Source organism: Cuculus canorus, chromosome 17 (genome assembly GCF_017976375.1).
Source record: "Cuculus canorus isolate bCucCan1 chromosome 17, bCucCan1.pri, whole genome shotgun sequence".
Classification (NCBI taxonomy): Eukaryota; Metazoa; Chordata; class Aves; order Cuculiformes; family Cuculidae; genus Cuculus; species Cuculus canorus.
In genome coordinates, this window is record NC_071417.1 from 8,813,923 (window position 1) to 8,841,411 (window position 27,489).

The 27,489-nt window shown below is 58.0% G+C and overlaps 3 protein-coding genes across 8 annotated transcripts; 2 read left to right on the plus strand and 1 right to left on the minus strand.

Moving 5' to 3' along the window:
• Positions 1–528: 528 nt before the first annotated feature.
• On the minus strand, positions 529–7,346 carry TCHP (trichoplein keratin filament binding). The gene is made up of 11 exons (XM_054082020.1): positions 7,088–7,346; positions 6,555–6,747; positions 5,782–5,850; positions 5,245–5,418; positions 4,657–4,769; positions 3,884–3,950; positions 3,429–3,601; positions 2,397–2,478; positions 1,975–2,160; positions 1,739–1,882; positions 529–1,060 (listed from the first exon to the last, which is right to left on the minus strand). Exons 1-11 carry the CDS (start codon positions 7,264–7,266, stop codon positions 1,028–1,030), a joined length of 1,413 nt encoding a protein of 470 aa, XP_053937995.1. The 5' UTR covers positions 7,267–7,346; the 3' UTR covers positions 529–1,027.
• Positions 7,347–10,718: 3,372 nt separating this feature from the next.
• GLTP (glycolipid transfer protein) lies at positions 10,719–15,006 on the plus strand. Its single transcript, XM_054082024.1, has 5 exons — positions 10,719–10,900; positions 12,468–12,529; positions 12,811–12,944; positions 13,622–13,772; positions 14,176–15,006. Exons 1-5 carry the CDS (start codon positions 10,798–10,800, stop codon positions 14,356–14,358), a joined length of 633 nt encoding a protein of 210 aa, XP_053937999.1. The 5' UTR covers positions 10,719–10,797; the 3' UTR covers positions 14,359–15,006.
• Positions 15,007–16,018: 1,012 nt separating this feature from the next.
• Positions 16,019–26,353, plus strand: TRPV4 (transient receptor potential cation channel subfamily V member 4). Of its 6 annotated transcripts, none has more exons than XR_008452689.1 (18): positions 16,019–16,105; positions 16,996–17,072; positions 18,604–18,711; positions 19,515–19,900; positions 20,913–21,085; positions 21,305–21,457; positions 22,033–22,173; positions 22,285–22,583; positions 23,089–23,268; positions 23,344–23,502; positions 23,595–23,687; positions 23,886–23,959; positions 24,054–24,219; positions 24,435–24,501; positions 24,782–25,064; positions 25,184–25,311; positions 25,534–25,655; positions 25,822–25,956. XR_008452689.1 is itself a non-coding variant. In XM_054082003.1 (18 exons), exons 3-18 carry the CDS (start codon positions 18,706–18,708, stop codon positions 25,962–25,964), a joined length of 2,607 nt encoding a protein of 868 aa, XP_053937978.1. In that variant the 5' UTR covers positions 16,021–16,105; positions 16,996–17,072; positions 18,604–18,705; the 3' UTR covers positions 25,965–26,353. The 6 variants fall into 6 exon arrangements, 5 of the variants coding, with proteins under 5 accessions (XP_053937978.1, XP_053937979.1, XP_053937980.1 ...); XM_054082003.1 differs by having other exon boundaries at positions 16,021–16,105; positions 24,748–25,064; positions 25,822–26,353; XM_054082004.1 differs by lacking the exon at positions 18,604–18,711 and having other exon boundaries at positions 16,021–16,105; positions 24,748–25,064; positions 25,822–26,353.
• Positions 26,354–27,489: the final 1,136 nt, after the last annotated feature.

A 27,489-nucleotide genomic window follows, 5' to 3' on the forward strand; every position in this document is an offset into this window, starting at 1 on the left:
CTGCCACCACAGCAGTTTGCTCGTGTAAGAAACAGGCAGCAGGTTGCAATTATTCATAGAATCATAGAATAGTTTGGGGTGGAAGGGACCTCCGAGCCCATCCAGTTCCACCCCCTGCCATGGGCAGGGACACCTCCCACTGGATCAGGGGCTCCAAACCCCATCCAACCTGGCCTGGAACACCTCCAGGGATGGGGCAGCCTGTTTCACTGCCTCACCGCTCTCCTGGTGAAGAAATTCCTCCTTATGTCCAGTCTAAATCTGCCCTTCTCCAGTTTATACCCATTGCCCCTCATCCTATCACTCCAAGCCTTTGTAAACAGTCCCTCCCCAGCTTTCTTGTAGCCCTTCCAGGTAGTGGAAGGTTGTTAAATATTGTAAGAACTCTCCTGAGTGTCGGCATCGTCACGGCTGTTCCAGTGCCCCGGGTTAGTCCCCACCCCAGCTCAGCCGGCAGCTAAACTGGGCAGTTGTATCCCAGTCCCCATCACAAAGGGGAAAATGAGAGATGGATGCTGGAAACCGAAACTAAACCAGCTTTAATCAAACAATACAAGGAAATAAAAATATTATTAATAATAAAATATATAGAAATCTATAAAACCAAACACGCACACCTCCTCGTGACTCTTAAGTCCATCCTGAAGCTGCAGAGCAGACCCATGGAAAATGTCAGGAACTGGATTCAGGAACACACAATCAGGACAGGGAGCATACAGACAGACAGACAGACAAGGTCCTCACTGGACATCGGCCATCAAAGAAGAGAGATTGACCCTCGTGATCCCTCAGCTTCATCCCATGTATGATGCACATGGGACAGAATACTCTGTTGGTCAGTTTGGGGTCACCTGAAGTCACTTAGAAGAGGCTGAGTCGAAAAGTTAGAGAATCGGTCCTGCTTTAGCTCAAACCAGAACACAAAGCCGCCGTTATTTCTGGAGTTCCTTGATTCTTCACAGTTGTGTCTCTCTCTAGCTGCGCCGGCACCGAGTACTTGTTCCTTGGGTGTGAAGGCCAAGAATCCTCAGATCCACGCTGCTCTGGGGTAACTGTAGAGCTAACAGGGTCAAAAGAAAGAGCAGAAATTCTTTAGGGGCTCTAGAATTAACGTGCCACGTGTGCTGCTCAGCGTGGAACTGCCGAGAGTACAGGGTATCGCCCAAGAACAGGCATCAGTAACATTCAAGAGCTGCTACTTTCAGGCAGTAACACCTCCTCCCAGCTTTTTCAGTAGCTGTTAATGACAGAAGTGAGTGACTGCACAGTAGCTCACAGCTATGTATAAGAAATATGATCTGTTGGGCATATTTACGGAGGGTTCCTCAGTTCAGCTTAGTTTTCAGATCTTGGCAAAGCATGACAGGAGCTGAGAACACACCGAGCAGCAGCGAGGCACTGCACCGACTGCCAGAATGCAGCCCACCATGCTGAAAATCATTAAAATAACATTAGAGGCAGTGGCAAGGAGTCTGCCTCCAAAAATATTTAAATAAAAAATATTTAAAAATGAGAACCTAAAGCATCACTACCAGCAGAAGCAAAGCAATTCATAAGAGAGAGAGAGAGAGAGAGACCTCTGCTAGAAACAGCACTGGGGGAAGGGACCCGGTGTTCTGCCCTGGCACCGTGTGGCAGTTAAGGTGCAGATCAGAAGCAGCACCAGCTCTGCTCGTGCAATGCCGTCACCCGCCCCCCTGGGCCTGCGTGTCAGGGTGAGGTTAATGCCGCTGCCTACCCTGCTGCGATACCCTCGCTCAGCCATGCGCTGGGCCTCCTGCCGCACCAGCTCCTCGCAGCGCTGCCGCACGCATCTCGCCTCCTCTTCCTCCTCCCTCTGGTGCTGCTGCTCCTCCCGTTCTTGCGAGCACCGCTCTGTCAGCTGAGCACAGAGGAGACGGGGCTGTTAACTGTGAGATCAGACTAAGAGAGGTCCCTCGACATTCGGGTACACACCCAAAAAGCGAACTGTACCTGTGCCTCCAGGTCCTGCCTGCGGGCTGCCTGCAGCTCCTCCTGCTGCTCCTTCTCTCGCCTAGTCAGTTCTTTCGCCTCTTCAATTTCTTTAATCAGCTGCTCGCGATGCTTTATAGACTCCTCTTGGGCTCGTCTGTTTAACTCCATCTTCTCTTGGATCTGGCGCTGCCTGCCTGCAAGGACCTTAGTGAAATGGGAAGATTAAGGGAGAAGACAAGTCAAGAAAGGGGCCAGACAGAGATGAACTGAGGAAATCTCAGTGCAGATAGGCAAACAGTTCTCAGAAAATGTTATTGGACAAGCAGGAAACTTCTGCCCTGGGAACCAAAGGCTGTAACTCCCTGGAGGGTGAGGGGTTACAGCCAGAACAAACGCTTCGTTGAACAGAAAGAGACATCTCATCAAAAAAAAGTCATCACCTCATTCATCAGGTGATCTCTGGCCCTCTTCTCTCTTTCCCATTCTTCCTCCTTCTTCTCCCACACTTTTCTAGCTTCTTCTCTAAAGGAGAGAGAAAGAATTATCTCCAAGGTTACTCCTTACAGAGAAAAAAGCCCTATACAGAATCATAGAAGAGAATCACAGAACCATTAAGGTTGGAAAAGACCTCCAAGCTCATCCAGTCCAACCATCAGCCCAGCCCCACTGTGCCTACTAAACCGTGTCCTAAAGTGCCACATCTACACATTTTTTTAACCCCTCCAGCGATGGAAACTCCACCACTACCCTGGGCAGCCTCTGCCAATGCTTCACCACTCTTTCAGTAAAGAATTTTTCTTAACGTCCAGTCTAAACCTCCGCTGGTGCAACTTGAGGCCATTTTCTCTTGTACTGTCACTTGTTAACTTGGGAGAGGAGACCAGCACCACCTCACTACAATTTCCTTTCAGTCTTTTCCAACCTAAATGATATTGTAACCCGAGACAGGTTTTATCTACAAGCTCTGGGATAAAAAAGGAAACAACAGGTGGGTTTTGGAGTCACTGAGACTGAACTCCTCCTCCTCCCTAATGCAGAATCATGGAAAGCTGGTTACAAAGTACTTACAACTGCAAAGTAACACTTGCTGCCTCTGCATTATTTCCTTTTATTTGTTATTAAAACTCTTGCATTAGAGCTATTGTATCAGAAACTACAGACCAGGTCTTGGGCTGAGATAGCTGAAACACAGCTTCAGGTTTTAATTCTGTCCTGGCAGAAAGGCTCCGGATGTGTCTGTGCTGCCACGCTGATCCCCTGGCATTGCACTCGGCACACAGAATGAAGGGGCAGAGTTCCCTGCTACTGCAGCACTCTTGGAACTGCAAGGCCAACCAGACACCTCTTTCTAATATCTACTTTCAAAGCCTATTTAACAACCATGAATGGGGCTCTCCCACTCAGGCAGGAACATAGGGTACATTTAGAGCATACGTTTTCTTTAGTCGATGCTCAGAGGTGGGCAGACTCACCTAAAAATAGTCTGCAACTCTGCTTCCCTCTCCTTTTCTAACTGGAGCTGTTCCTCAATGACCTGTTTCATCCAGGCAACATCTGCGATAGCTCGCTCTCGTCGCGTGGATTGGCGGCGTTGTTCCTCCTCTTCTTTCTCGAGGAGCGCTAATAAGATTTGCCTATCCATCTCCTTGAGAAAAACCACACAATTAACACCAATCCCACAGGTTTCCAGCTTGTGTGCATAGCTACTCTCTACAAACTACTGGTGATGCAGTTTCGAGGCTGAGCTCAGGAAAACACCTTCTCTGCTGGCTTCCCCGTCGTCTTTTTGCCTCAGGCCTTTTCACAAGGGGCTTCCTAACTAATTATCTCTAGGCATCAGAGCCAGAGACATAACAAAACACAAAGAACAAGGTTTTTTCAGCACACAGTATCTGTAATATATAAATCAAGGGGTGTTTTCTCTTACCAGCTCCTCTTGTATCTCCTGGGCTCGTCTCTTTAACTGGGCGCTGCACTGATGCCTCAAAAAGCGACTGAAGGAGGAAAAAGGAGGAAAATATTCAAACCAACTGTAAAGCCCTGTGTTGTTACACACCAGAGCTCAAGAAAGTACAGCGGTGACAACGGAACTGACAAGGACAGGAGGGACAGAAGTACCTGCTACTGCTAACATAGAATCATGGAACGATTTGGATGGGAAGGGACCTCAAAGCCCATCCAATTCCACCACCAGCCATGGGCAGGGGCACCTCCCACTGGATCAGGGGCTCCAAGCCCCATCCAACCTGGCCTGGAACACCTCCAGGGATGGAGCAGCCACCACAACCTGGGCCAGGGCCTCCCCACCCTCACAGCAAAACGTTTCTTCTTAAGATCTCATTTCTCCTTTTTTAGCTCAAAACTGTTCCACTCATCCTATCCCTTCACTCCCTGATCAAAAGCCCCTCCCCAGCTTTCCTGGAGCCCCTTCCAGCACTGGAAGCTGCTCTAAGGTCTCCCCACAGCCTTCTCTTCTCCAGGCTGAACAACCCAACTTTCTCAGCCTGTCCTCATATGAATAGAAAGAAGTAATAGCACCAACACGTTTGCTCATTGGCTGCTCTGGACTCTTCCATCAAAACCCAAATATTTACAACCCATCAACGCTATCTGAAACCCCTCCTGCTACAAGTTCTGTTGCAGACATAAGAACAAATTCTCTCCCAGCCCTGCTGAAACAACCTACACTTCATTGCGTACCCAAGCTCTTTCTTTTTCCGGTGCTCTTCCATTTGTTTCCTTTCCTCTTCCAAGTTCTCCAGCTCCCACTGCTGCTTTAATAAATTCTCTTGCTCTTTTTTCAGCTTTGTTGCCTAAAAGAGAAAAACAACAAAGAAAGAGTAGGTTGGAGAGGAAGGACATCCCAGAAGGAGCCTTTGTGCTGTAATTTGTACCCTGTGCTGCTCTTCTGCAAGAAATTAATATTCCTCACAGACTTCATTCATGCATCTGTGCCTCACAGCACGAAGCACTGCAAGGAGCTCTGGCTGACAAAGCCTTTCACCTAAACCTTTCACATTTAGAAGTTTCTACACATCTTTTCCCCATCTTGTGCAGCACAAAAACGTGCTGGTGTTTCAAGAGGAGGAAACAGAAGCTCCCAGAATTCAGTTAGTATGGCAGCGTTCAAGGGAAAGGCCCACATTACAAACAGAAATCACATCACAGCTAGCTTTGTTCCAGATTTAATCTGGTGGAAACCCAGAGGGAAGAGGTCAGGTCAGTGTTGCTGTATTTCTAACTGACACAATGAATTTCCTTCTCAAATGAGGAGAAGCTAAAGGTTACCTCAGTATCCCGTAATTTCAGTTCTTCTATTTGTTGAAGCAATGCCTCTGCGTGCTTCTTGTCCTCCAGACGACGCCTCTCTTCCTCCTCTCGCATTCTTTCCAGCGCTTCCCTTCGCGCCTTTTCATACTCGTTTTCATAATGTTTTTTCTCAGTAAGTTCAGTTGCTTCTTGCTTTCCGAGCCAGAAAGAAACATGGCATTTAAGGTTAGGCTAACACAAAGAAACAGCCTTTGACTCAGGAAATCCACAAATCAAACTCCTGCAAGCTGACACGTACTGGGAAAATACAGAATAAAATATGCTAGGAAGGAACAGAAGGACAAAGGAAAATGATCTGGCAACAACTGCCTGAAAATGGTTGCAGTTTATACACGTCCTTCGCAGGACCCTGCACCAGCCTGAGGCATAGGCAGTGTCCGTAGAGGAAGGCAAGCTGCCTGCCAGCCAGGTCAGATAGAACAGTGGCACATCTCCTGCTCACACACTTCGGAAGCTGCCCTGGTGACCAGGAACACTGGGGCCACCCAAACCTACCTTGGTTTTCTGCACTCGCCCATCGCCCCAAGCCTCCACCACGTGCGTCCTGTGCAGCTCTGACTCCACCTGTAGACAACAACAGATGCCATTAGTGCCTCTCCTGACCCCCAGCATCTCCTGGACTTTCTGGAGTGCCAGCTAGCCCAGCCCTAGCCCTGAGGTCCCAGCAGGATCTGCCTCTTCAGAGATGGGCTTGTTTGGGTGTCCTCGGGGCCCGCCAGGTCCCAAGCTGGGGGTCAGTGTCACACGCCAGCTCTGCAAAACACCACAGTGACCCTGAGACCAGAGCTGCGGCAGCGACAGCAGTGGTTCGGTCAAAGAAAGAGTAAGGAAGCCCCATGGACAGCAGGCAGAGCTTTAAAAAGCATCTGAGATATTTATGTCACAGGCATCGACATCCTGCTCCAAGCCAGAACGCATTTCTGACCATTTTTGAAGAACACCAGCTTTGAGGGGACTTCATACATGGTTAAACCATTCACTTTTTTTGGCTAACAGAGCTTAGGACAACTGCTGTGAGTGACAAAAGCAATACACGATGACTTTCCAGATAAAAACTGGTTTAGTAAATGCAGGGCAGCAGGGAATAAAATGAAAGCAGCATCACCTCCTGTTGCTCGGTATTGTTTGCCTTCCAGTGCTCCTGCAGGAGCTGCTTAGCGACCCAGAACAGGAGAGCAGGGTTACAGCAGAGCACAGAGGAACCGGAGGCACCCAACCCTCCCACCAGCTGAGTGTACCGAGGGCTGAGAGGTCTGGCTTCCCCTCACCTCTCTCCTCGGCTGCTCTGGGCCGTCCTGCAGCTCCTCTCTCTGCGGCTGCCTCCCAACAGCCTCCGGCCCGCGGGCCCGCAGCTCCGCCGCCAGCGCTTCCCGCTCCTCGTTCAGCAGCTGCCGCAGCCGCTGCCGCCGCTCCTCCAGCCGGGCTGCTGCCTCCTCCACCTCCCGCTGCGCCACCGCGGGGCTGCCACGCACCGGGCGGGTCAGGAGCAGCGCCCGCCGCGCTGCCGGTGCCTCCCCTCCCCGTACCCCTGGTGCTTGGTCTCCCCATTGCTCAGCATACTCTCCCGCTGCCCGGTCTCCCCTCCCGGTGTTTGCCCTCCCCAGTGTCCTGCTCAGCCTCACCTGCCCGCACCCCCGCTGCCCGGTCTCCCCCGTGTCCGCCCCCCTTTCCCGGTTCCCCCCTCCCCTCCTGGGGTCCGGCCCCCTCCCCCAGTGCTCAGCCTCCCCGCTGCCAGGCCTCCCCTCCCGGTATCCCCGAAGCCCAGTCTCCCCATTTCCAGGCCTCCCCGCCCGGTGCCCACCATGACGGCAGGGCCCTCGGCGCGCTCCACCGCGCCTGCAGGGAGCAACAAAGGGCGGCTCGGGCGAAGGAGCAGCTCGCCCGCTCCCACTGCTGCCGCCTCCGCGCCTCCAGCTCCCGCCGCCGCTCGGCGGCCCAGCGCTCCGGGGCCCGGCCCCGCGCCGCCCACCGCAGCGCCATCGCCGCCCGGGCTCGCCGCTACGGGCGCCGCCGAGGGACATAGGGTTGCGGACGCCGCCGAGAAACGCGCGGCTATGGGTGCTGCCGAGGGACACACTATTACGGACACAGCAAAGGACTTGGCTACGGGCGCGGCCGAGGGACACACCGCGCCAAGCGTCGCGGGAACGGAGCGGGGACAGCAGGTTCACATGGAGCTGTTTTGCGGAATCAACGCCAAGTTCTAACGAACGCTCCCAGCCCCCCTTGTCTGCTTTCGCACATCAGAGCCAGGGTCCAGCTTTATAGAATCATAGAATCACCAGGTTGGAAAGGACCCACTGGATCATCGAGTCCAACCATTCCTAACACTCCCTTAAACCATGTCCCTAAGCACTTCATCCACCCGTTCCTTAAACACCTCCAGGGAAGGTGACTCGACCCCCTCCCTGGGCAGCTGTTCCAGTGCCCGATGACTCTTTCCATGAAGAATTTTTTTCGGGTATCCAGCCTGAATCTCCCCTGGTGGAGCTTGAGGCCATTCCCTCTTGTCCTGTCCTCTGGGAGAAGAGCCCAGCTCCCTCCTCTCCACACCCTCCTTTCAGGTAGTTGTAGAGAGCAATAAGGTCTCCCCTCAGCCTCCTCTTCTCCAGGCTGAACACCCCCAGCTCTCTCAGCCGCTCCTCATAAGACTTGTTCTCCAGCCCCTCACCAGCTTTGTTGCTCTTCTCTGGACACCCTCCAGAGCCTCAACATCCTTCTTGCGGTGAGGGGCCCAGACCTGAACACAGTACTCAAGGTGCGGTCTCACCAGTGCCGAGTACAGAGGGAGAATAACCTCCCCGGACCTGCTGGTCACGCCGTTTCTGATACAAGCCAAGATGCCATTGGCCTTCTTGGCCCCCTGGGCACATTGCTGGCTCATGTTCAGTCGCTGTCAACCATTACCCTCAGGTCCTTCTCCTGTGTGCAGCTCTCCAGCCCCTCTTCCCCCAGTCTGTAGCACTGCATAGGGTTGTTGTGCCCCAAGTGCAGGACCCAGCATTTGGCCTTGTTAAACCTCATCCCATTGGTCTCAGCCCAGCAGTCCAGCCTGTTCAGATCCCTTTGCAGAGCCTCCCTACCCTCCAGCAGATCCACACTTCCACCCAGCTTAGTGTCATCTGCAAACTTGCTAAGGGTGCACTCAATGCCTTCATCCAGGTCATTGATGAAGACATTGAACAGAGCTGGACCCAGTACCGAGCCCTGAGGAACCCCACTTGTGACTGGCCTCCAGCTGGAGTTAACTCCATTCCCCATCACTCTCTGGGCCCGGCCATCCAACCTGTTTTCAACCCAGGACAGTGTGCGCCTGTCCTTTTTTACCCTGTGGTGCCCAAAACTGCACCCAAGACTCGAGGTAAGGGCACACCAGCATGGAGCATAGCGGGACAATCGCCTCCCTGGCCCGGCTGACGATGCTGTGCTGGACATTGGCAACACCCAGTGCATTTGCCATCCTCATAGTTCATTTTCAGTGTGTTTTCCTACCATCTTATCGATAGTCACTGTGTTTTCTACCCAGCACGATGCCAATAGGGACAATATCGGCTGTGGTTCCCTGTTCCCAGCCCTCTGGAACACAGCCAGATGCAACTTTGCTCCCAGTGCCACTGTTTATTGCGCTGTAGCTACCTCGTGGGGGTGAAGGTTCCTGTTTATGCCAGGCTTTGGAAGCGCTGCCAGCCCATCCAGCGCTGCTCATCCTGCACCCAAACCCAGCCAGGCTTGTTCCCAGCTGAGCTGGGATGTGCCCAGCACCCAGGGATGGGGCCCAGCACAGCAGAGGCAGCAGCCCTGGTGTATTGTGTGGCTCCCAGACTTGTGCCAGCACCTTCCGTGTGAGCCAGAGATCGGTATCACCCCACAACCTGTTTTTCCAGAACAGTCAGTGAAAACAGCAGATTTGAGACCCTGTCACCCATAAATCCCCTCTGTTGGTGGATGAGTCTTGCTCTGCTCCCATCCCCTCACCTCCATCTGCTCCCATCCCTTCACTCCCTCCTGTTCCTGTCCTCTCACTCTCATTTCCTCATCTCCTTCCAATTCTATCCTATCGCCGCCATCTGCTCCTGTCCCCTCACCTCCCTCTGCTCTGCCCTCGTGCCTCTCTCCTCTCCCATTCCCTCACTCTCATCCGCTCCTGTCCCCTCATCTCCAACCCCTCACTCCCACCCACTCCCATCCTCTCGCCTCCCTCCACTCCATCCTCTGGACCCCATCCTCGCGCTCTCTCTCGATGTTCAGCCTGAGCTCATGCTGCCCGGCCGGAGTTTGGTGTCATTTTCCCTGGCAAAGCTGATTAATTTTAATCACTGAGGGCGGTTGGTTTCCTGGGCACAGGCCAGGCTGTGGGGAGCGATGCGCTAACCGAACCCTTGGCTTCCCATGAAAAATTCATGTGCCTTGAATAATTAACAACCCCCAGGCAGGAATTCTGCACCCGGCCAAGGCTGGAACAGCCAAGGTGGTGCAAACACCCGCCGCAGGGGATGCTCCGGTTTCTCCCGCGCAGTCATGACCTGTGTGGCCCTCATGGGGACCGGGATGAACTGGGGTGGGCTGAGCCACCTCCTCCGGTGCTCAAACCGGGACAGAGGGCTGGAGGGGGAGAATGGGACACGGGGCCGGAGGTGTGTACGGGATGCGGGGCTGGAGGTGGGAATGAGATGCGAGGCTGGAGGTGGGAATGAGATGCGAGGCTCGAGGGGAGACCGGGATGCAGGGCTGGAGCGGGGAACCGGGATTTGAGCAGGGATAGGATGTGAGGCTGGAGGGGGAGTGGGATGCGGGGCTGGAGTTGGGGACTGGGATGCAGGGCTGGAGTTGGGGACCGGCATGCGGGGCTGGAGGTGGGAAACAGGATGTGGGGCTCGAGATGGGGAACGGGACGTGGGGCCGGGGGAGTGAACGGTTCCGGGGCTGGTGGTGGGGACGGGATCTGAGTCTGGAAGGGGGAACGGGACGCGGGGCTGGAGGAGGGGAGTGGGATGCGAGGTTGGAGTTGGGAACGAGATGCGAGGCTAGAGGATGGGACTGGGATGCGGAACTGGACGATGAGACCGGTAAGCAGGGCTGGAGGAGGTAACCGCTCCCGGGGCTGCCGGCCGCACTGGCCCCGCCCCCTTGCTCTGTCTCCGCCAATCAGCGCCTCTCCTTGGCTCTGGACCCTCCCCTAAGCCCACCCCTGCACTTCGATTGGCTGCGAGCGGCGGGCTCTGCTCAGCCATTGGTCAGCATGACGAGGGGGCGTGACCGGAGCGGTGGGTTCTGCGCAACCATTGGTCTGTGTGGCGAGGGGCGTGGCTATAAGGCGTGGCCAAACCGGCAGCCTCTGCGCAGCCATTGGCTGGCGCGGCGAGAGGCGTGGCGAGGGGGCGTGACCGAGGCGGCAGGCTCTGCGCAGCCATTGGCCGGCGGGGCGAGGGGGGCGCGGCCGGGGCTCCGTGCTGCCGGGTCGGGGTGGCGCCGCCGGGGCCGGTACGGAGCGGGCCGGGGCGGTGCGGGGCGATGGCGCTGCTGCTGGAGCACGAGTTCAAGCCGCTGCCGGCCGACAAGCAGATCGAGACGCTGCCCTTCCTGGACGCCGTGGCGCACCTGCCGCCGTTCTTCGGTGAGCGCGGGGCGGGAGCTGCTGCTGCAAGAAGGATGTGGAGGCTCTGGAGCGTGTCCGGAGAAGAGCAACGGAGCTGGGGAGGGGGCTGGAGAACAAGGGCTGGGAGGAGCGGCTGAGAGAGCTGGGGGTGTTCAGCCTGGAGAAGAGGAGGCTGAGAGGAGACCTTATTGCTCTCTATAACTGCCTGAAAGGAGGTTGTGGAGAGGAGGGAGCTGGGCTCTTCTCCCAAGGGACAGGGGACAGGACAAGGGGGAATGGCCTGAAGCTCCGCCAGGGGAGGGTCAGACTGGATATCAGGAAAAAATTGTGCACGGAAAGGGTCATGGGGCCCTGGCAGAGGCTGCGCTGGGAGGGGGTGGAGTCCCCACCCCTGGAGGGATTTAAAAGACGGGTAGACAGGTGCTCAGGGACGTGGTTTAGAGGCAGATAGGAATGATCATAGAATCATAGAATAGTTTGGGTTGGAAGGGACCTTAAAGATCATCCCGTTCCACCCACTGGTGGAAGTTCATCCAGACACCTCCCACTGGATCAGGGGCTCCAAGGCCCATCCAACCTTGAACACCTCCAGGGATGGGGCAGCCACAGCTTCCTTTGGCAACCTGTTCCAGTGCCTCACTGCTTTCATGATGAGAAATTCTTTCTTATATCAAGCCTAAGTCTGCCCCTCTCCACTTTATACCCGTTCCCCCTCGTCCTGTCACCACAAGCCTTTATGAATAGTCCCTCTCCAGCTTTCTTGTAGCCCTTTTCAAGTACTGGAAGGTACTGGAAGATGGTGTAAGAGATCTTTTCCAACCTAGTGATTCTGTGATTTTACTGTCCCTGCCACCACACCCAGCCATGGTGTCCTGTGGTCTAGTGGCTGCTTTTTGCTTCCCGGGAGCTGCCTTGGTCTTGGCTGCTGCCCCCTACACCGTGTCCTGGCCTGCTTAGCCCGGGTTGGGATGCTCCCCATCACCGGTGCCCTGGGGATGCCGCATGGCAGGGCTTGGGTTGCATCACGGTGTTGTCAAACCCGCTGAGCAGCCTCGTTGGGAAACGTGCAGCCATTCCCAGGGCCCCACACCCAAGAAGGGCCCGGCTGCCTTCCCCCAGTACGCCCCGGCCGCAGGCATCGCTTGGGGCATGCAGCCACTGCATCCCACCCGTGGTTGTGGATGCGTGTCGCACTGCCACCCTTGAGCCACGACACCCTGGCCACCCTCCACAACATCAGCTGTTGTGTGACGGCACGGTGGCACACCTGGGCTGGGCAGGACACAGGGCTGCCAGCCACACGATGAGCAGAGAGGGTTCTGTGCTCGTTGTGCTGCTCCGGACCCTTGCATTGGGGCTGTGACCTGGAGTTGGGGCTTGGAGGGCAAGAACAGGAGGTACAGCTGTCCCAGAGAGCCGGCAGCTACTCACCACGGCCATGTGCGAAGACTGAAGAGCCCTTTGCTGGCCAGTGTTTTGGTGCCTTGGCTGCGGTGAAGCTGAAACCTGTTGGTTACAACTTGGGACTTCACACTGCCTCCTGTGTCCCCCGATGACCAGTTGTCCTCCCTCCGTGTTCCCACAGATTGCCTGGGGACTCCCATCGTCTACTCACCGGTCAAAGCAGACCTGGCTGGAAATATCAAGGTAGGAAGGGGCACAGAAGGGCTCGAGGGAGGTGAACGTTGGGGAAGAGATGCTGTGGGATTGGAGATGCAAGACCCAAAGGTGTTTAGAAGTGTTTTTCATCTCATGGGGGCTTTTGGGCTCAGTGTTGGCTTATCTCGATGTGGTTATTAACGGGGCTCCTTGGTGAAGGTACCATTTAGCAGTCGTGGTGCTTGCTGCAGGCTCTGCGTCTCCATATGCCGCAGCCGTGTGCGCCAGTGGCTCCTGGGAGCCAACCCCCCCTTTCTCTGCTCTTTCAGAAAATCCGAGCAGTTTACGACTCCAACCCCTCCAAGTTCAAAACACTGCAGAACATCCTGGAGGTGGAGAAGGAGATGTACGGCTCCGCCTGGCCCAAGACGGGTGCGACGCTGGCGCTGATGTGGTTGAAAAGGTGACTCATGGCGTTGGGTTGCATGCTGGCTCATGGGGAACGTGCTGAATGCCAGCTGGAACCTGCTGCAGAGACTGTGGGTTCAGCTGGTCCCTTGGGGCTGGGGCAGTGTGGGGTGCTGTGTTTTGGGGAGCGCAGCCTGGCACTCTGTCTGCATGAGCAGCCATCAGCCTTGTGTTTTAGAATTGTAGAATCGTTGAGTTTGGAAAAGACCTCTAAGTTCATCCAGTCCAACCATCAGTCCAACCCCACCGTGCTGACTAAACCATGTCCAAAGTGCCACATCTACATGATTTTTTAACGCCTCCAGGGATGGAAACTCCACCACTGCCCTGGGCAGCCTGGTCCAATTCATTACTCCTTCAGTAAAGAAATTTTTCCAAATATCCAATCTAAACCTCCCTTGGTGCAGCTTGAGGCCATTTCTTCTTGTCCCATGTTACTTGGGAGAAGAGACCAGCAGTCACCTCACTGCAACCAACTTTCAGGAGGTGCAGAGAGTGATGAGGTCCTCCCTCAGCCTCCTCTTCTCCAGGCTAAACAGCCCCAGGTCCCTCAGCTGCTCCTGTTAAGACTTGTTTTGGGGGTCCTGGATGCACCAGGCTCAGGGAGTGCCTTGTTAGAGGCTGGGAAGTAGCACCCCCCTCCCCACCCCAACATTTCCGCTCTTCTCACAGGGGCCTGAAGTTCATGCTGGTGTTGCTGCAGAGCATCTCTGACGGCGAGCGGGATGAAGAACATCCAAACCTCATCCGAGTGAATGCCTTGAAGGCTTACGAGATTGCGCTGAAGAAATACCATGGCTGGATGCTGCAGAAGCTCTTCATGGTGAGCATTCGCATCTCCATGGAGGAAAGCGGTCTTTCTTTAAGCCCAGCTGCTTTGTTGCACTGAGAAGTGATATTGGTTTAGGGGAATGAGGGCTTGGAAACATGAGAAGCTGCTGATCTGTTTTGAGCTATATTTCCAGGGAATTTGCTCTGCACATCCCTGCTTCTCTGAGGGTCCAACTGCTATCCTCAAGGTTGTTCTGTGTGCCTCTGAGGACCTGGAGGCGCATGGAACAACCCAAACCAGGGTCTCTGGGCACTTTGAGGTGCATGAAACATCCCAAAGCAGGATCTCCAGGTGCTTGGAAGCACATGGAACAACCCAAAACAGGGTTCTGCATGTGGGATGGGGAGGACTTATGGTTTGCAGGAGCCTTACAGCTTCTTCCCCTGTTTTACAGGGCTCGGTCTATGCTCTTCCGTACAAATCTGATTTACTGAAGGCGTTAGAGAAGGGTAAAGAAGTCAAAGAGGAGGAAAGCATAGAGAAGATCCATCAGTTCCTCTCAAGGGTTACGCCCATCCTGGATGCAATTTATGAGATGTACACAAAGATGAATGCTGAGCTGAGCTACAAAGCCTAAAGCTGTCACAGGACTTGCAAGCTTTAAATGAGGTGTGACGGGTGCTACCTACATCTTAATCACTGAAGCAACCGGGGCTGCTCCTGATTGTTTGATTCTCTTCTGGATCTGCAGTGGATAACCTCTTTTCTAAAAAAAATTAATTAGTTTTCTATTGAGATTAAGGAAATAAAGCACTTAGACCCTGCGTCATCGCAGGGCACCCCAAGCTTTTGCACTAAAGAGGAAAACAAGTGTTTCTTGTCCTAACTGCTGGGTTTGTGTCCACCACGGCACGGGGAATGAAGCATGGCTGGCAGCTCTGCCCTGACTCTCCGACTGCTCTCTCTGCTGTGCCGTGTCCAGAACCTGCCGTGTGCCGACCCGATGCTGCTTCCATCACCGATGGGCACCTGGGGGAGAAATATCCCAAATGATGCCAGCAGCGCCCATGGTGGAGGAGCCAATGACTTTCCTGGGTGACCCCAACTCCTCCAGCGCCTGCGTGGGAGCGAGTCCACTCTGACGGAACAGCTGCGCCGGCTGAAGCCGAGGACTGCGGTGTTTTGTGGAAGCACACATTGCCTTATTAACTGACAGCTTCTCGGCACTGCCGAGCCCCGCGCTGGTGGGGAGGGAGACAAAAATGGAATAAAAACTCACGGTACCGCTGGCCTGGGTGGCTGCTTCGGTGCTTGTTCCGGGGGTCACTGTCTTGGGGAGAAGGTTTCAGGGGGCTGTTTTGGGGAGGGTGCTTTGAGGCTTTTTCCTGGGGGGCTGGTTTGTGGTGGGACATTTTGGGGGGCTTTTTCTGGAGGGAGAGTTTGGGGGGCTGTTCAAAGGGGGGGCTGGTTCAGGGTGGTTGTTCGGGGGGCTTGTTTTGGGGGAGCTGTTCCAAGGAGGGTGCTTTGAGGTTGTTTCTCGGAGGGGATTGTTTTGGGGGAGGGTGTTTGGGGGACTGTTTCAGGGAGGATATTTGGGGGGGGGGGCTGTGCCTGAGGGGTGCTGATTTGGGGAGAGTTTTTGGGGCTGCTTCAGGGAGGATGTTTCAGGGCTTGTTCCTCTGGGGGGATTGTTTTGGGGAGGGTGTTTTGAGGGGGTTAGTCCTGGTGAGGGGCTTTTTCGAGGAGGGCGTTTGGAGGTGGTCCCTGACGGGACTGTTTTGAGGTTGTTCCTGGGGGGGGCTGTTCCAGGTGGGGTATTTTGGGGTTTGGAGGGTGTTTTGAGGGGGCTGTTCCTGGTGGGGGGCTGTTTCAGGGTGAGTGTTTGAGGAGGGTGTTTTGAGGTGGTTGTTTATGGGGCTCGTTTTGGGGGAGGCTGTTTTGGAGCTGGTTTGGGTGGAGGATTGTTTCAGGGCAGGTGTTTGGGGGGGCTGCTTTGAGATGGTTGTTTAGGGGGCTCGTTTTGGGGGAGGCTGTTTTGGAGCTGTTTCTGCTGGGGGATTGTTTTGGAGAGGGTGTTTGGGGGGCTGTTTCAGGGAGAATGTTTTGGGGGGGCTTTTTAAGGAGTGGCTTCTTTCGGGACAGTTTCGGGGGGGGCTGTTCTTTGGTGGAGGTGGTTCAGGTGGTTGGTTGGGGGTCTGGTTTTGGGGCTGGTGCTCGGAGATCGTTCCCAGGGGCAGCCCCGGGGCGGGCAGGGCGGGGGCCGGGACCGGGGCCGCCCCCGGAGCGGAGCGGAGCGGGGAGGGGCTGCTCCGGGTCCGGCCCCGCGGGACTCGGCGGCGCCGCTGGGACCGGAGCGGAGCGGGGAGCGGCTGGACCGGGACCAGGTACCGGGCGGGATACGGGCACGGGGCGGGATGGAGCCCCAGGGGGAGGGTGCGGTCCGGGGTAGAGGATGGGATCCCCGGGAGAAGATGGGGTCCAGAGTTGAGGATGGATCCCCCGGGAAAGGATGGGGTCCAGGGTAGAGGGTGGAGACCCTGGGAGAGAATGGGGTCCGGAGTAGAGGATGGAGCCCATGGGAGAGGGTGACCCTCTAGGGGAGGGGATGGAGCCCCCCCGGGCAGGTGACAGGGTCCAGAGCAGAATGAAGCCCCTGGGGCAGGGGATGGAGCCCCTGGGGTAGGATGTGGGATCAGGGACAGGGGATGGAGTGCCTCAGTAGGATGGAGCCCCTAGAGCTGGGTATGGTGTCTGGGGCAGGATGGAGTCCCCAGGAGAGGGTATGGAGCCCCCAGAGCTGAGTATGGTGTCCAGGGCAGAATGGAGTCTCCAGGAGAGGGTATGGAGCCCCTGGAGCAGGACATGGGGTCCAGGGCAGGATGGAGCCCCTGGGGCAGGGGATGGAGCCCCTAAGTAAGGTGCAGCCCCTGGGGCAGGGGATGGAGTCTGGGTCAAGATGGAGCCCCCAGGGCAGAGCGTGAAGCCTCCAGGCAGGATGCAGCCCCTGGAGCAGAGAACGGTGCCCTCGAGGCTGGGGATGGACACCATGGGCAGGACACAGGGTCCAGGGCAGGATGGAGCTCCCGAGGCAGAGAATAGAACCCTTGGGGGAGGACATGGAGGCTGGGGCAGGATGGGATGAGGACAGGGCTGCAGGATGGGCAATGCAGGGTGCATCCCCATGGGCTCTCCGTGGCACCGTGGGGCCCTGACCTGCCTGGCCTTTTTCGGGGCTCACCGCTCTGAGGGTGAGGTGCTGGGTCCATTCCCACAGGGAGCTTTGGGGACAGGATTACCAACAGCTTTGAACTTCATCCGCTGGACCCCACCAAGTCCATAGCTGTCGCCCAGGTGAGCGCAGTCCCAGTGGTGCGGTTTATTTTGGAAGGTGGCTGGTTCGCTCCGGATGAGCGTTTCCACCGGGGCTGAACATTAACACGCTGCGGTTGCAGTGATTCACTCCTACCCGAAGCCTGCCGTGCTTTAGTTTGAGGAACACTTTCATGTGGCAAAAGCTAACGGGGTGTCCTCCCTGCCACCCGCCCAGGCAGGTCCCCACGCATCCCCATGCGAGCGCCAACATCCATGTGATGGGCTGGAGTGAGGGATTAACTGGGGATGCTGATCTGGCTGGGGGGTAACTTGGTGGAGAGCTGGGGAGAGGTGGGAGCACACGTTGGGGAGTGGGTGGGAGGGTTTGTGTTGGATGCCAGAGCTGGGGCCATGCTGATGAGCCTTGGCACGGAATGAGCTGCTCCTTGACTCATTTATTCCGTGGGGTGAGGAAGTCTGAAAAATAAGAACCCAAATAACTAACAAGCCAAATAAAACCTTATTGACAACACCTTTCCTGGCAGCAGCTGTGCTCAGGGGAGCACCCAGGCTGACGGCACCGGCCGGTGAGCCTGTCATTTCCGACACAAGCTTCCTGCCCCGGTCACTGGTGGCAGCGCCGGCTCCCAGCCCCACTTGCCCTTTCCATGAGTCCCCTCGCTTCTGGCTTGCGGCAGCCTGGGCTTCAGCCTTGCGAGTATCCTCAGGGCTGCCTTGCACCCATCTGAGCCCCTGTGCCGATGTCCTACAGAGAACAGTGTCCTATGCCAGTGGCTCCCCGGCTCTGCGCTGGGCTCTGGCCACGTGACAGCCCGCGCCGTGTTTGGGTTTTCCCTCACGCTGTGCTTGTCTCAGGGCTCGGAGACCTGGCACAGCCGAGGAGTTGGGTGCTCCATCCCCCTGCACAACCTTTGGGGTTGGCACGCTTAGCAACCCCCTCGTCTCTCTTGTCCAATCCACCCTGCAAGGGCCCGTGTTTGCCTGGGGTTGGAGTGTGGGACCTGCCGGCTTTGGCAGGTGCTTGTGGAATTTCTTGCAGAGAGGGTGATGGCAGGAATGTCAGCAAAGAGGAGATATTGTGTTGGCTCTGCGGCTTGCCACATGTCTCCTGGGGCTGCACTGTCCCCCCTGGGTACCACCCAGGACTGTGCCATCCCCACTTGGTGCCACCCAAGGCTGCACCATCCCTGCTAGTTATCCCCTAGGGTGGCACGGAGGAGAGGGCTCATGATTGCAACAGGATTTTGGGGCTGCTTGCATCCCTTGTTTCTGTGGGAGCATCGTGTGCCCCCCTCCGTGGGGCTGCCATGGGTGCCTGTGGGACAAGCTGCCTAATTAGAAGGATGTTATCCAACAGAGATCCCTGCCTGCCCCGGGAGGACCCAGCCTGCCATTATGACTGATTGTACAAAGCTGCAGCTCAGCAGAAAATAACATGTTTCCAGGCTGCTTTTTCTGTCCTGGGACCCGCAGAGAGGGCTGAGCTTCCCAGAGGCAGGAGTTTAGCTGAGCTGTAGCACTGATGTGTTTTGTGGGTGTGTTTTGGTAGAAAACAGTGCTGGAGAACAACCTGGGGGTCCCTCACCTCTCTGCCCTGCCTCGCCGTGCCCCTGCCAGCGCTGCCAGCCTGAAGGAACCTGTTGGGCAGGGGATGATGGTACTTGTGGTATGGGGCACTGCTTTGCTGGGAGCATGCATCTCTTGCAGTCCCTACTGCCTCTGGGCAACCTAAACCCATAATTTCTTGTCCTAACCGCTGTTCCTGCCCTCTTGCGTGCTGCAGCCCCCCTGTGCCATGTCTGTCCCCCCCCTGGTGCCCAGCATGGCATTGCCATCACCATGGGCACCCAGAGCCAGGTCCCACCGAGCCCCCTCAGGGCTGCAGGAGCAGTGGGATACGAGGGACCAGTCTGAGCCCCTCTCCCAGCCCCGCCGCCGTGGCAGCTCCCCACTGCCTCTGGGAGCTTGTCCGTGCACAGGGTGTATCCCAGGAATGTTTTCTTTCCTTGGGCGGCGGATTGGAGCACACAGGGTCTGCTCTGTGCCCTGTCCTGGGCTGCACCCAAGGCAACCACAGCGGGGAGAGTCCGCGGGGCTGAGCTCACCCTCGCCCATTACGGCTGCGCTTGGAAGCAGCGCTGCAGCCGGTGGGGCCCTGCAGACACGAGGGGTCCCTGCAGCTGGGTAGGTGGGCGCTGGGGAGCATCGGAGCAGGCAGGATGGGCTGGGGGACCTTGGGCTGCGGGGTGTCCTGCTGGCCCCAACCACTGCTGGGGTTGATGCGGGACCTGCTCCCACCGTGGGGCTGAGCATGGGGGCACGGAGACCCATGGGGAAGGGTGGGGGGGACAGGGGTTGATAGAGGGTGACGCTGGGTTTTCCTCTGCCGGGTCTTCTGCTCTCGTGGAAGCAGCTGGGGGTCAGAGTCACCCAGCCAGGCTCCTCATGCCTGTCCCCCAGCCAGGGAGCATGGCAGACGCTGAAGACCCACCGCGTGCCATGAGCAGCGATGCTGGCGAGGGCCTGGGGGACGATGGGTCCCTCCAGAACGACTCCTTCCCGCTTTCCTCACTGGCCAACCTGTTTGAGAGCGAGGACACTCCATCCCCTGCCGAGGCAGCCCGAGGTCCCCCTGGTACTGGGGATGGAAAGCAAAACCTCCGCATGAAATTCCACGGAGCGTTCCGGAAAGGTGCCCCAAAGCCCATGGAGCTGCTGGAGGCCACCATCTACGAGTCGGCTGTGGTCCCCGCGCCCAAGAAAGCCCCCATGGACTCTCTCTTTGACTACGGCACCTACCGCCATCACCCCAGCGACAACAAGCGCTGGCGAAGGAGGGTTGTGGAGTGAGTACAGGGATGTCCATGCACGCCAATGCCGGCAGGGAGTGATGGGGTGGGGGACACGCTGGGCGCGTGGGGCACAGCACTGCAAATATGGGGGTGCCAGGCAGCTGGGGATGGCGATAGACCCCCCCATAGCTCTCACAGGGGCAGCTCCCAGCCTGTCCCAATGGCAGCGCTGGGCTGTGCCGTGTCCTGTCGTGCCGTGGTGGGGGTCCGCAGCCCCTCGGTGTATGGGGCTGCGAGCGCGGCTCCCCTTCCCCCTTACCAGCCCCGTGAAAGAGGCTCTGTGCGCCAGCCGCTCCCCTGGCCGGTGCGGCTGTCTGGCTTCCCGGCATGAAAGGGCTTTTCAGGAGGGCCTCCACCCTCCTTGCACCAGGAAACCGGAGCTGGGAGGGGGGCAGCCCATGGCTGGGCACACAATGCCCCTCTGTGCCGGGCACCTGGGGCAGCCGCCGTGGCCCCCGCCGCTGTCCCCACGCCAGGGGTGCAGCCGGGTTTGGGGGCGGTGGGGTGTCCCCTTGCCCCATCCGGAGTTCAGTCCCCTGGGTGGGCAGGGATGCGGGTGGGTGGAGGTGTCCGGGATGCCCCACGTGCCCCCAGGGATGCCCAGCTGGGGCAGCCGCCATCTCCGCTCCCCCTGTTCCTGGTGCCTGGAGTGGGCTGGTTGTCCCCAGCCTGTCCTTCTTTCACCAACTGCTCAGACCGGTCTGGCTTCATCCGAAGCACTGGAGCGTGGCTGAACCCGTGGTCTCTTCCTGCTGGTGGCCCAAAACGCTGCAGCACCCGCCTGGGAGCTGGCAAGGTGCCCACCAGCCCCTGTGGGTGAAACTGGGAGGTGGGATATTGGGAGAACTGGGGTGCTGTGGGTGGGGAGGCTGCCCTGGTCCCATGGGTGACCTCACCTGGAGGGTCCCCCCTGCCTTTCACCGGCAGCTAAGCACCCTCGAGTTCATTGCACGGGTGGGAAACTGAGGCAGCGGCTCCAGTTCCCAGCCTGGCACTTCTCCCACAGGAAGCAGGCACCGAGCGCCAAGGGGCCGGCTCCCAACCCACCTCCGGTTCTCAAGGTCTTCAACAGACCCATCCTCTTTGACATCGTCTCCCGGGGGTCTCCAGATGGCCTGGATGGGCTCCTCTCCTTCCTCCTCACCCACAAGAAGCGCCTCACAGATGAGGATTTTCGAGGTGAGCACCTGGGGTTGGCTCTGCCCTGGAACCCCTGTGGTACCGGGGCAATGCTGGGCCACCAGTGGTCCCCATGTCCTCATGGGGATGGTGATGCACAGGGGGGCTGTGGCGTGCAGTGCTCGGGAGGAGCTGAGGTTTGGCCAAAGAGGGCAGGAGTGGGTGCTTCCATAGCCTTGAGGGCTCACCTGGCCCCTCCTCAACACCCTGTGCTCCCAGAGCCCTCCACGGGGAAGACCTGCCTGCCCAAGGCGCTGCTCAACCTGAGCGGGGGCAGGAACGACACCATCCCCATCCTCCTCGACATCGCTGAGAAGACAGGCAACATGCGGGAGTTCATCAACTCACCCTTCAGGGATGTCTACTACCGAGGTAGGGGGTTGTGGGGCCTTGGCCAGCCTGGAGCTGGCCACTGGAGCAGCAGGGTCTTTGAGGAGGATAGAGGATGCTTGGGAGATTGAGGGCTGGAACAGTAGAGACCTTGAGGATGGAAGGTGCTGGGGAGGTTGGGAAATGGTTCAGTGTGGAGGGTGCTGGGGAGGATGGAGGGTGCTGGGGAGGGTGGGAAATGGTGCGGCAGGGACCTTGAGAAGGTTGGAGGAAGCTTGAGAGGTTGAAGACTGGAGCAGCGTGGGCGTTGAGGAGGTTGGAGGATGCCTGAGAGGTTGGGGACTGTAACAGTAGGGACCTTGAGGAGAATGGAGAGTGCTGGGGAGGTTTGGGAATGATGCAGTGGGGACCCTGAAGAGGATAGGGAATGATACATTGGGGACCCTGGGGAGGATGGAAGATACTGAAGGGCTTGGGGACCAGAGGAGCGAGGACTCCTGGGAGGCAGTGGAGCTCTGGGGAGAGTTGGAGACTGGAGCAGCAGATATCCCAGGAAGACTGAATTGCTGAGGGAAATTGTGAAGCGAGGCAGAGGGTGATGGGTGCCGGCGGCGCAGGTCAGACAGCCCTGCACATTGCCATCGAGCGCCGCTGCAAGCACTATGTGGAGCTGCTGGTGGAGAAGGGAGCAGATGTACATGCCCAAGCCCGTGGACGCTTCTTCCAGCCCAAGGATGAAGGTGGCTACTTCTACTTTGGTGAGCAGGGAGGGAGCCGGTGGGTAACCCGGGGGGACCGGGTGAGCCATGGGGACATCCCCATGGTGGGGTGAGGGTGATGGGTACCCCAACGCCGTGCTGTCCGCACAGGTGAGCTGCCCCTCTCGCTGGCTGCCTGTACCAACCAGCCCCACATTGTGCACTACCTGACGGAGAATGGGCACAAGCAGGCGGATCTGCGGCGCCAGGACTCTCGTGGCAACACCGTGCTGCACGCCCTGGTTGCCATAGCTGACAACACCCGCGAAAACACCAAGTTCGTCACCAAGATGTATGACCTGCTCCTCGTCAAGTGCGCCAAGCTCTTCCCTGACACCAACCTGGAGGCACTGCTCAACAACGACGGCCTCTCCCCACTCATGATGGCTGCCAAGACGGGCAAGATTGGGGTACGGGGACTCCTCCGAGGTGGGACCCATCTGCCCTGCTGTCCCCTGAGCCCCTGTCAACTCTTGGCTGAGACCTGTCACACTCAGTGCACATCCTTGCCAGCAGTGAGCTGCACAGCTTCTCTCTGTAGGTGATACTGGCAACCCATACGTACAGCCTATTAACCTGGCTAATTAAGCTTTCCCTAATTAACCCCAGGTCTTCATCACATCCCATCCTTTCCCTTCACTTGCCCTCATCCTCTAGGGGATTAGAAATGCAGAAGCTGCAGCAGCCAGGGAGGCTACAACTGCAACGGGGTCCCTGCACCCTAGGAGCACCCTGGGGTGGGTGCAGACATGGGTTGGGGTGCTCGTCGGCAGGAGGAGACGTGCCTGGGGTGCAGCGGTGGGTTGGGGTGCTCATCAGCAGGAGGGGATGTGCCTGGGGTGGGGTGGGAGATAGCGGGGTGCCCCAGGGGCCAGGTGCAGGTCTGCCTGCAAGTAAGCACCTTCCTTTTGGCAGATCTTCCAGCACATCATCCGGAGGGAAATCACAGATGAGGACGCCCGGCACCTCTCACGGAAGTTCAAGGACTGGGCGTATGGCCCTGTCTACTCCTCCCTCTACGACCTCTCCTCACTGGACACCTGCGGAGAGGAGGTGTCTGTGCTGGAGATCCTCGTCTACAACAGCAAGATTGAGGTGCGTAGAGGCTGGGGAGAACGAGAGGGGAGCCATGGGGCCAGGTCCCCACTGATAGCACCCGTGTCCCACCAGAACCGCCACGAAATGTTGGCCGTGGAGCCCATCAACGAGTTGCTGCGTGACAAGTGGCGCAAGTTTGGAGCCGTCTCCTTCTACATCAGTGTGATCTCCTACCTCTGTGCCATGGTCATCTTCACCCTCGTCGCCTACTACCGCCCCATGGAAGGCCCTGTGAGTCCTGTGGCACAGCCCCATGGGCTGCCCCAAGCAGCCCCGCTTGCCCCAGGATGGTGGAGCAGCTCAGCTCTGTCCTTTCCCTGCAGCCCCCCTACCCGTACACCACCACCGCCGACTACCTGCGCCTGGCTGGGGAGATCATCACCCTTCTCACCGGCATCCTCTTCTTCTTCACAAATGTCAGTGGGGCGAGGCGAGGGGTCCTCCCATGGAACAGCCGAACCCTCATGATCTCCACACATGGAGCGACTCGAGGGTGACAGCCCTGTGTCCTGAGGCATCAGCCCCTGCCACGATGCCTCCTGGACACTGGGACCCTGCTGCGCAGGGGTTTGTTCCCCAAAGCTTCCCTCAACCTCTCCCTCTCTCCCCCCCAGATCAAAGATCTGTTCATGAAGAAGTGTCCAGGTGTGAACTCCTTCTTCATCGATGGCTCCTTCCAGCTGCTCTAGTACGTGGAATCCCCTGGATCACAGGCCACAGTACTCCAGGTCTTGCAGGAGCAGTAGATAGTGGTGCAGGACCTGACCCCGATTCTCCTCCAGCTTCATCTACTCGGTGCTGGTGATCGTCACAGCGGGGCTGTACTTGGGCGGCATTGAGGCGTACCTGGCAGTCATGGTCTTTGCGCTGGTCCTGGGCTGGATGAACGCACTGTACTTCACTCGGGGGCTCAAGCTGACAGGGACATACAGCATCATGATCCAGAAGGTCCAGTGGAGTTGGGACTCTTCTCCTTCCCCATCAGGGCTGCTTCTCCTATGGATGTGTGGCTCAAAAGGAGGGTTCTCCATGCTCGCTTGGGGTCTCTAGTGGCTCACCAGTGCCCTGCTCTTATCCCTGTGGCATGGCTTGGCAATGGTGCCCCGGCACACAGCTGGGTGCTGTGGTCCAGCACATCTCACTCCTCTCTTCATCACTCGCAGATCCTCTTCAAAGACCTTTTCCGCTTCCTCCTGGTCTACTTGCTCTTCATGATTGGCTACGCATCAGGTAGGCACCTGGCCAGCGAGCTGAGGCTGGGGGGAAGGATGAGCCCTGTGGCTTGGTGTGACATGGCTAGGCAGGGGGTTGTGGTGCCCCTGCTCTGTCCTACCCGCCTGCAGGCTCAGCCTTTGCTTCCTTCTGTGGTGGAGAGGGACAGGGACTCAGCCAGCACAGTGCCACACGGGGACCCATCCTGAGCCCCATTCTCGCTGCTGCTCCCATGAACTCGCTGCCCCGTCCTTCCTCCTCCAGCTCTGGTGTCCCTCCTCAACCCATGTCCCAGCAGCGAGTCCTGCAGCGAGGAGCAATCCAACTGCACGGTGCCCACCTACCCCTCCTGCCGGGACAGCCAGACCTTCAGCACCTTCCTGCTTGACCTCTTCAAGCTCACCATTGGCATGGGTGACCTGGAGATGCTCGAGAGTGCCAAGTACCCCGGTGTCTTCATCATCCTCCTCGTCACCTACATCATCCTCACCTTCGTGCTCCTCCTCAACATGCTCATCGCTCTCATGGGTGAAACCGTGGGCCAAGTCTCCAAGGAGAGCAAGCACATCTGGAAGCTGCAGGTACCACCCCCGGAGCTGTGCTGCAGCACCCCAAGCTCCATCAAAGCAGCACCACGTGGGTGAGGGGCTCCCATGCCTCCATCCCCAAGTGGCTGAGGGATGCCTCATGTCCCTGGCAGTGGGCCACCACCATCCTGGACATCGAACGCTCCTTCCCTGTGTTCCTGCGGAGAGCTTTCCGCTCAGGGGAGATGGTCACCGTGGGCAAGGGCACCAATGGGACACCCGACCGCCGCTGGTGCTTCAGGTAAAGGCGGGTCCCCTGGGGAGATGGGGACTGGGAGCAGCCGAGCCTCTCCTAACCGGAGAGCAGCATTTTGGGGTGCTGGCGCTGTGTGTTCATTGGCTGGGGAGTTTGTACTAATCTGGGGCCAGCTGGTCGTGCTGGTGGTGGGCTGGATGCAGGAGCTGCCACCTTGGCTCCCAGCTGCCCCATGCAGCCCCTACAACTCTGACCACCTCCCTACAGGGTGGATGAGGTGAACTGGTCCCACTGGAACCAAAATCTGGGCATCATCAGCGAGGACCCAGGCAAGAGCGACACGTATCAGTACTATGGCTTCTCCCACACTGTGGGCCGGCTGCGGAGAGGTGAGTGCAACACCGTGGGCTGGGAGCATCCTTTGGAATGCCGCTTGCAGCCTCTGATGAGCCCCAGGAGCAGATTTGCTTTGGGGTCCAGGTGGTGTGGGGGTGGCCAGGGAGTGGGGAGCAGCCGCAGGCTCCCAGCTCTGACAAACTCCTGCTGTCTCTGCAGATCGCTGGTCCGTGGTGGTGCCACGCGTGGTGGAGCTCAACAAGAGCTGCCAGCCAGAGGAGGTGGTGGTGCCGCTGGGGACTGCGGGGGTGGCAGAGGCACGGGAGCGGCGGCACGGCCAGGTGTCAAACTCCCTGCTCTAGCCCAGCAGCCCTCGGAGCTGACGGACTCTGCCTGGGCTCCCGGCACGGCCAGCGGGATCATGGACTGGGCTGGATGGTGCTTGTCTGCTCCTCAGGGATTTGTGCAGCCTCTGTTCCTCCATCAGCCACTCTCCTCGTTGGTGTCCAGCCTGGACGAGGGGTTCTAGCCTTGTCTTGATGGTGCTGGGGATCTCCAGCTCCCAGAGACGAGCTCCAACGCCGCTGCTTCGCTTTGCCGAGCTGGGGCTGTTGGCCACGCCGTGCCAGGACATTCTGCCGTGGGCAGGGTGTGGGGCGCGTGCCTGCTCCGCTCACCAAGGCCAATGGTTTTTGCCACACATTTTTTGCACAAGATTTCTATGACTATTTATTTAGTAATAAAGGCTGACTCACCGCCTCTTGGCATTGACTGAGTCGGGCTGGGAGAGCAGCGCTGTAGGCAGGGCTCCGGGAGGGAGGCACGAACCCGCTGCTCCCCGTGCCGTGCAGCAGTGGGTGGCCACCCAACACGCTGAGCTCACGCATCCTGCATGCAGCCCCTCTCCCGGTCCCCTGTGCCAGCCTGGCAGCCCCAAGATGCTACAAAGAGGGCAGAAACAAACAGGACAGAACACCCTGTTCCTGCTGAGACGCGCAGGGCTGCACCGAGCAGCGGATGATGATCATGGTTGGCTGCGGCACCTGGCGTTGCTGCTCTGGTGTGGAGATGGGGAGCCTCTGCCTGGCAGCCCTGCACTCAGCCGGTGGTGTGTGGCCAGCAGCGCATGGCTGCGGGGTGTGGTGATGGTGTGTGGCTGCAGCGTATGGCTGCGGTGTACAGGTTCAGTGCATGGCTGCAGTGCATAACTGTGGTGCATGGCTCTGGTGCATGGCTGCGGTGCATGGCTGTGGCGTACAGGTTCAGTGCATGGCTGCAGTGCATAGCTGTGGTTCATGGCTCTGGTGCATGGCTGCAGCATACAGGTGCAGCACATGGCTGCGGTGCATGGCTGCAGTGTACAGGTTCAGTGCATGGCTGCAGTACATAACTGTGGTGCATGGCTCTGGTGCATGGCTGCAGCGTACAGGTGCAGTGCAGGGCTGTGGTGCACGGCTGCGGTGCATGGCTGTGGCATACAGGTTCAGTGCATGGCTGCAGTGCATAGCTGTGGTGCATGGCTCTGGTGCATGGCTGCAGCGTACAGGTGCGGCACATGGCTGCGGTGCATGGCTATGGTGCACAGCTGCGGTGCATGGCCCAGGGGTGCAGGGTTGCATCCTGCCGGGGCTGCTGCTCCACTGGAGGGCACCACACACCGTGCAATGCCCGATCCGGCCCGGGTTGAGCTCCTGCCCCACACCTGGCCGGGCTGGCTGTGGGGCTGGGCAGCCCTGGGCTTTGGGGAGGTGGACCCGGGCATACCGAGGGTCTGCGCTGAGCTGGGCACCTTCTCATCACTCCATCCTCCGATAGAACAGGGGTGTGGGAGCAGGTCTGCAGGATGAGGCCACTGACCTGCTGCTGCCCAGCTGCTCCTGCTCTGCT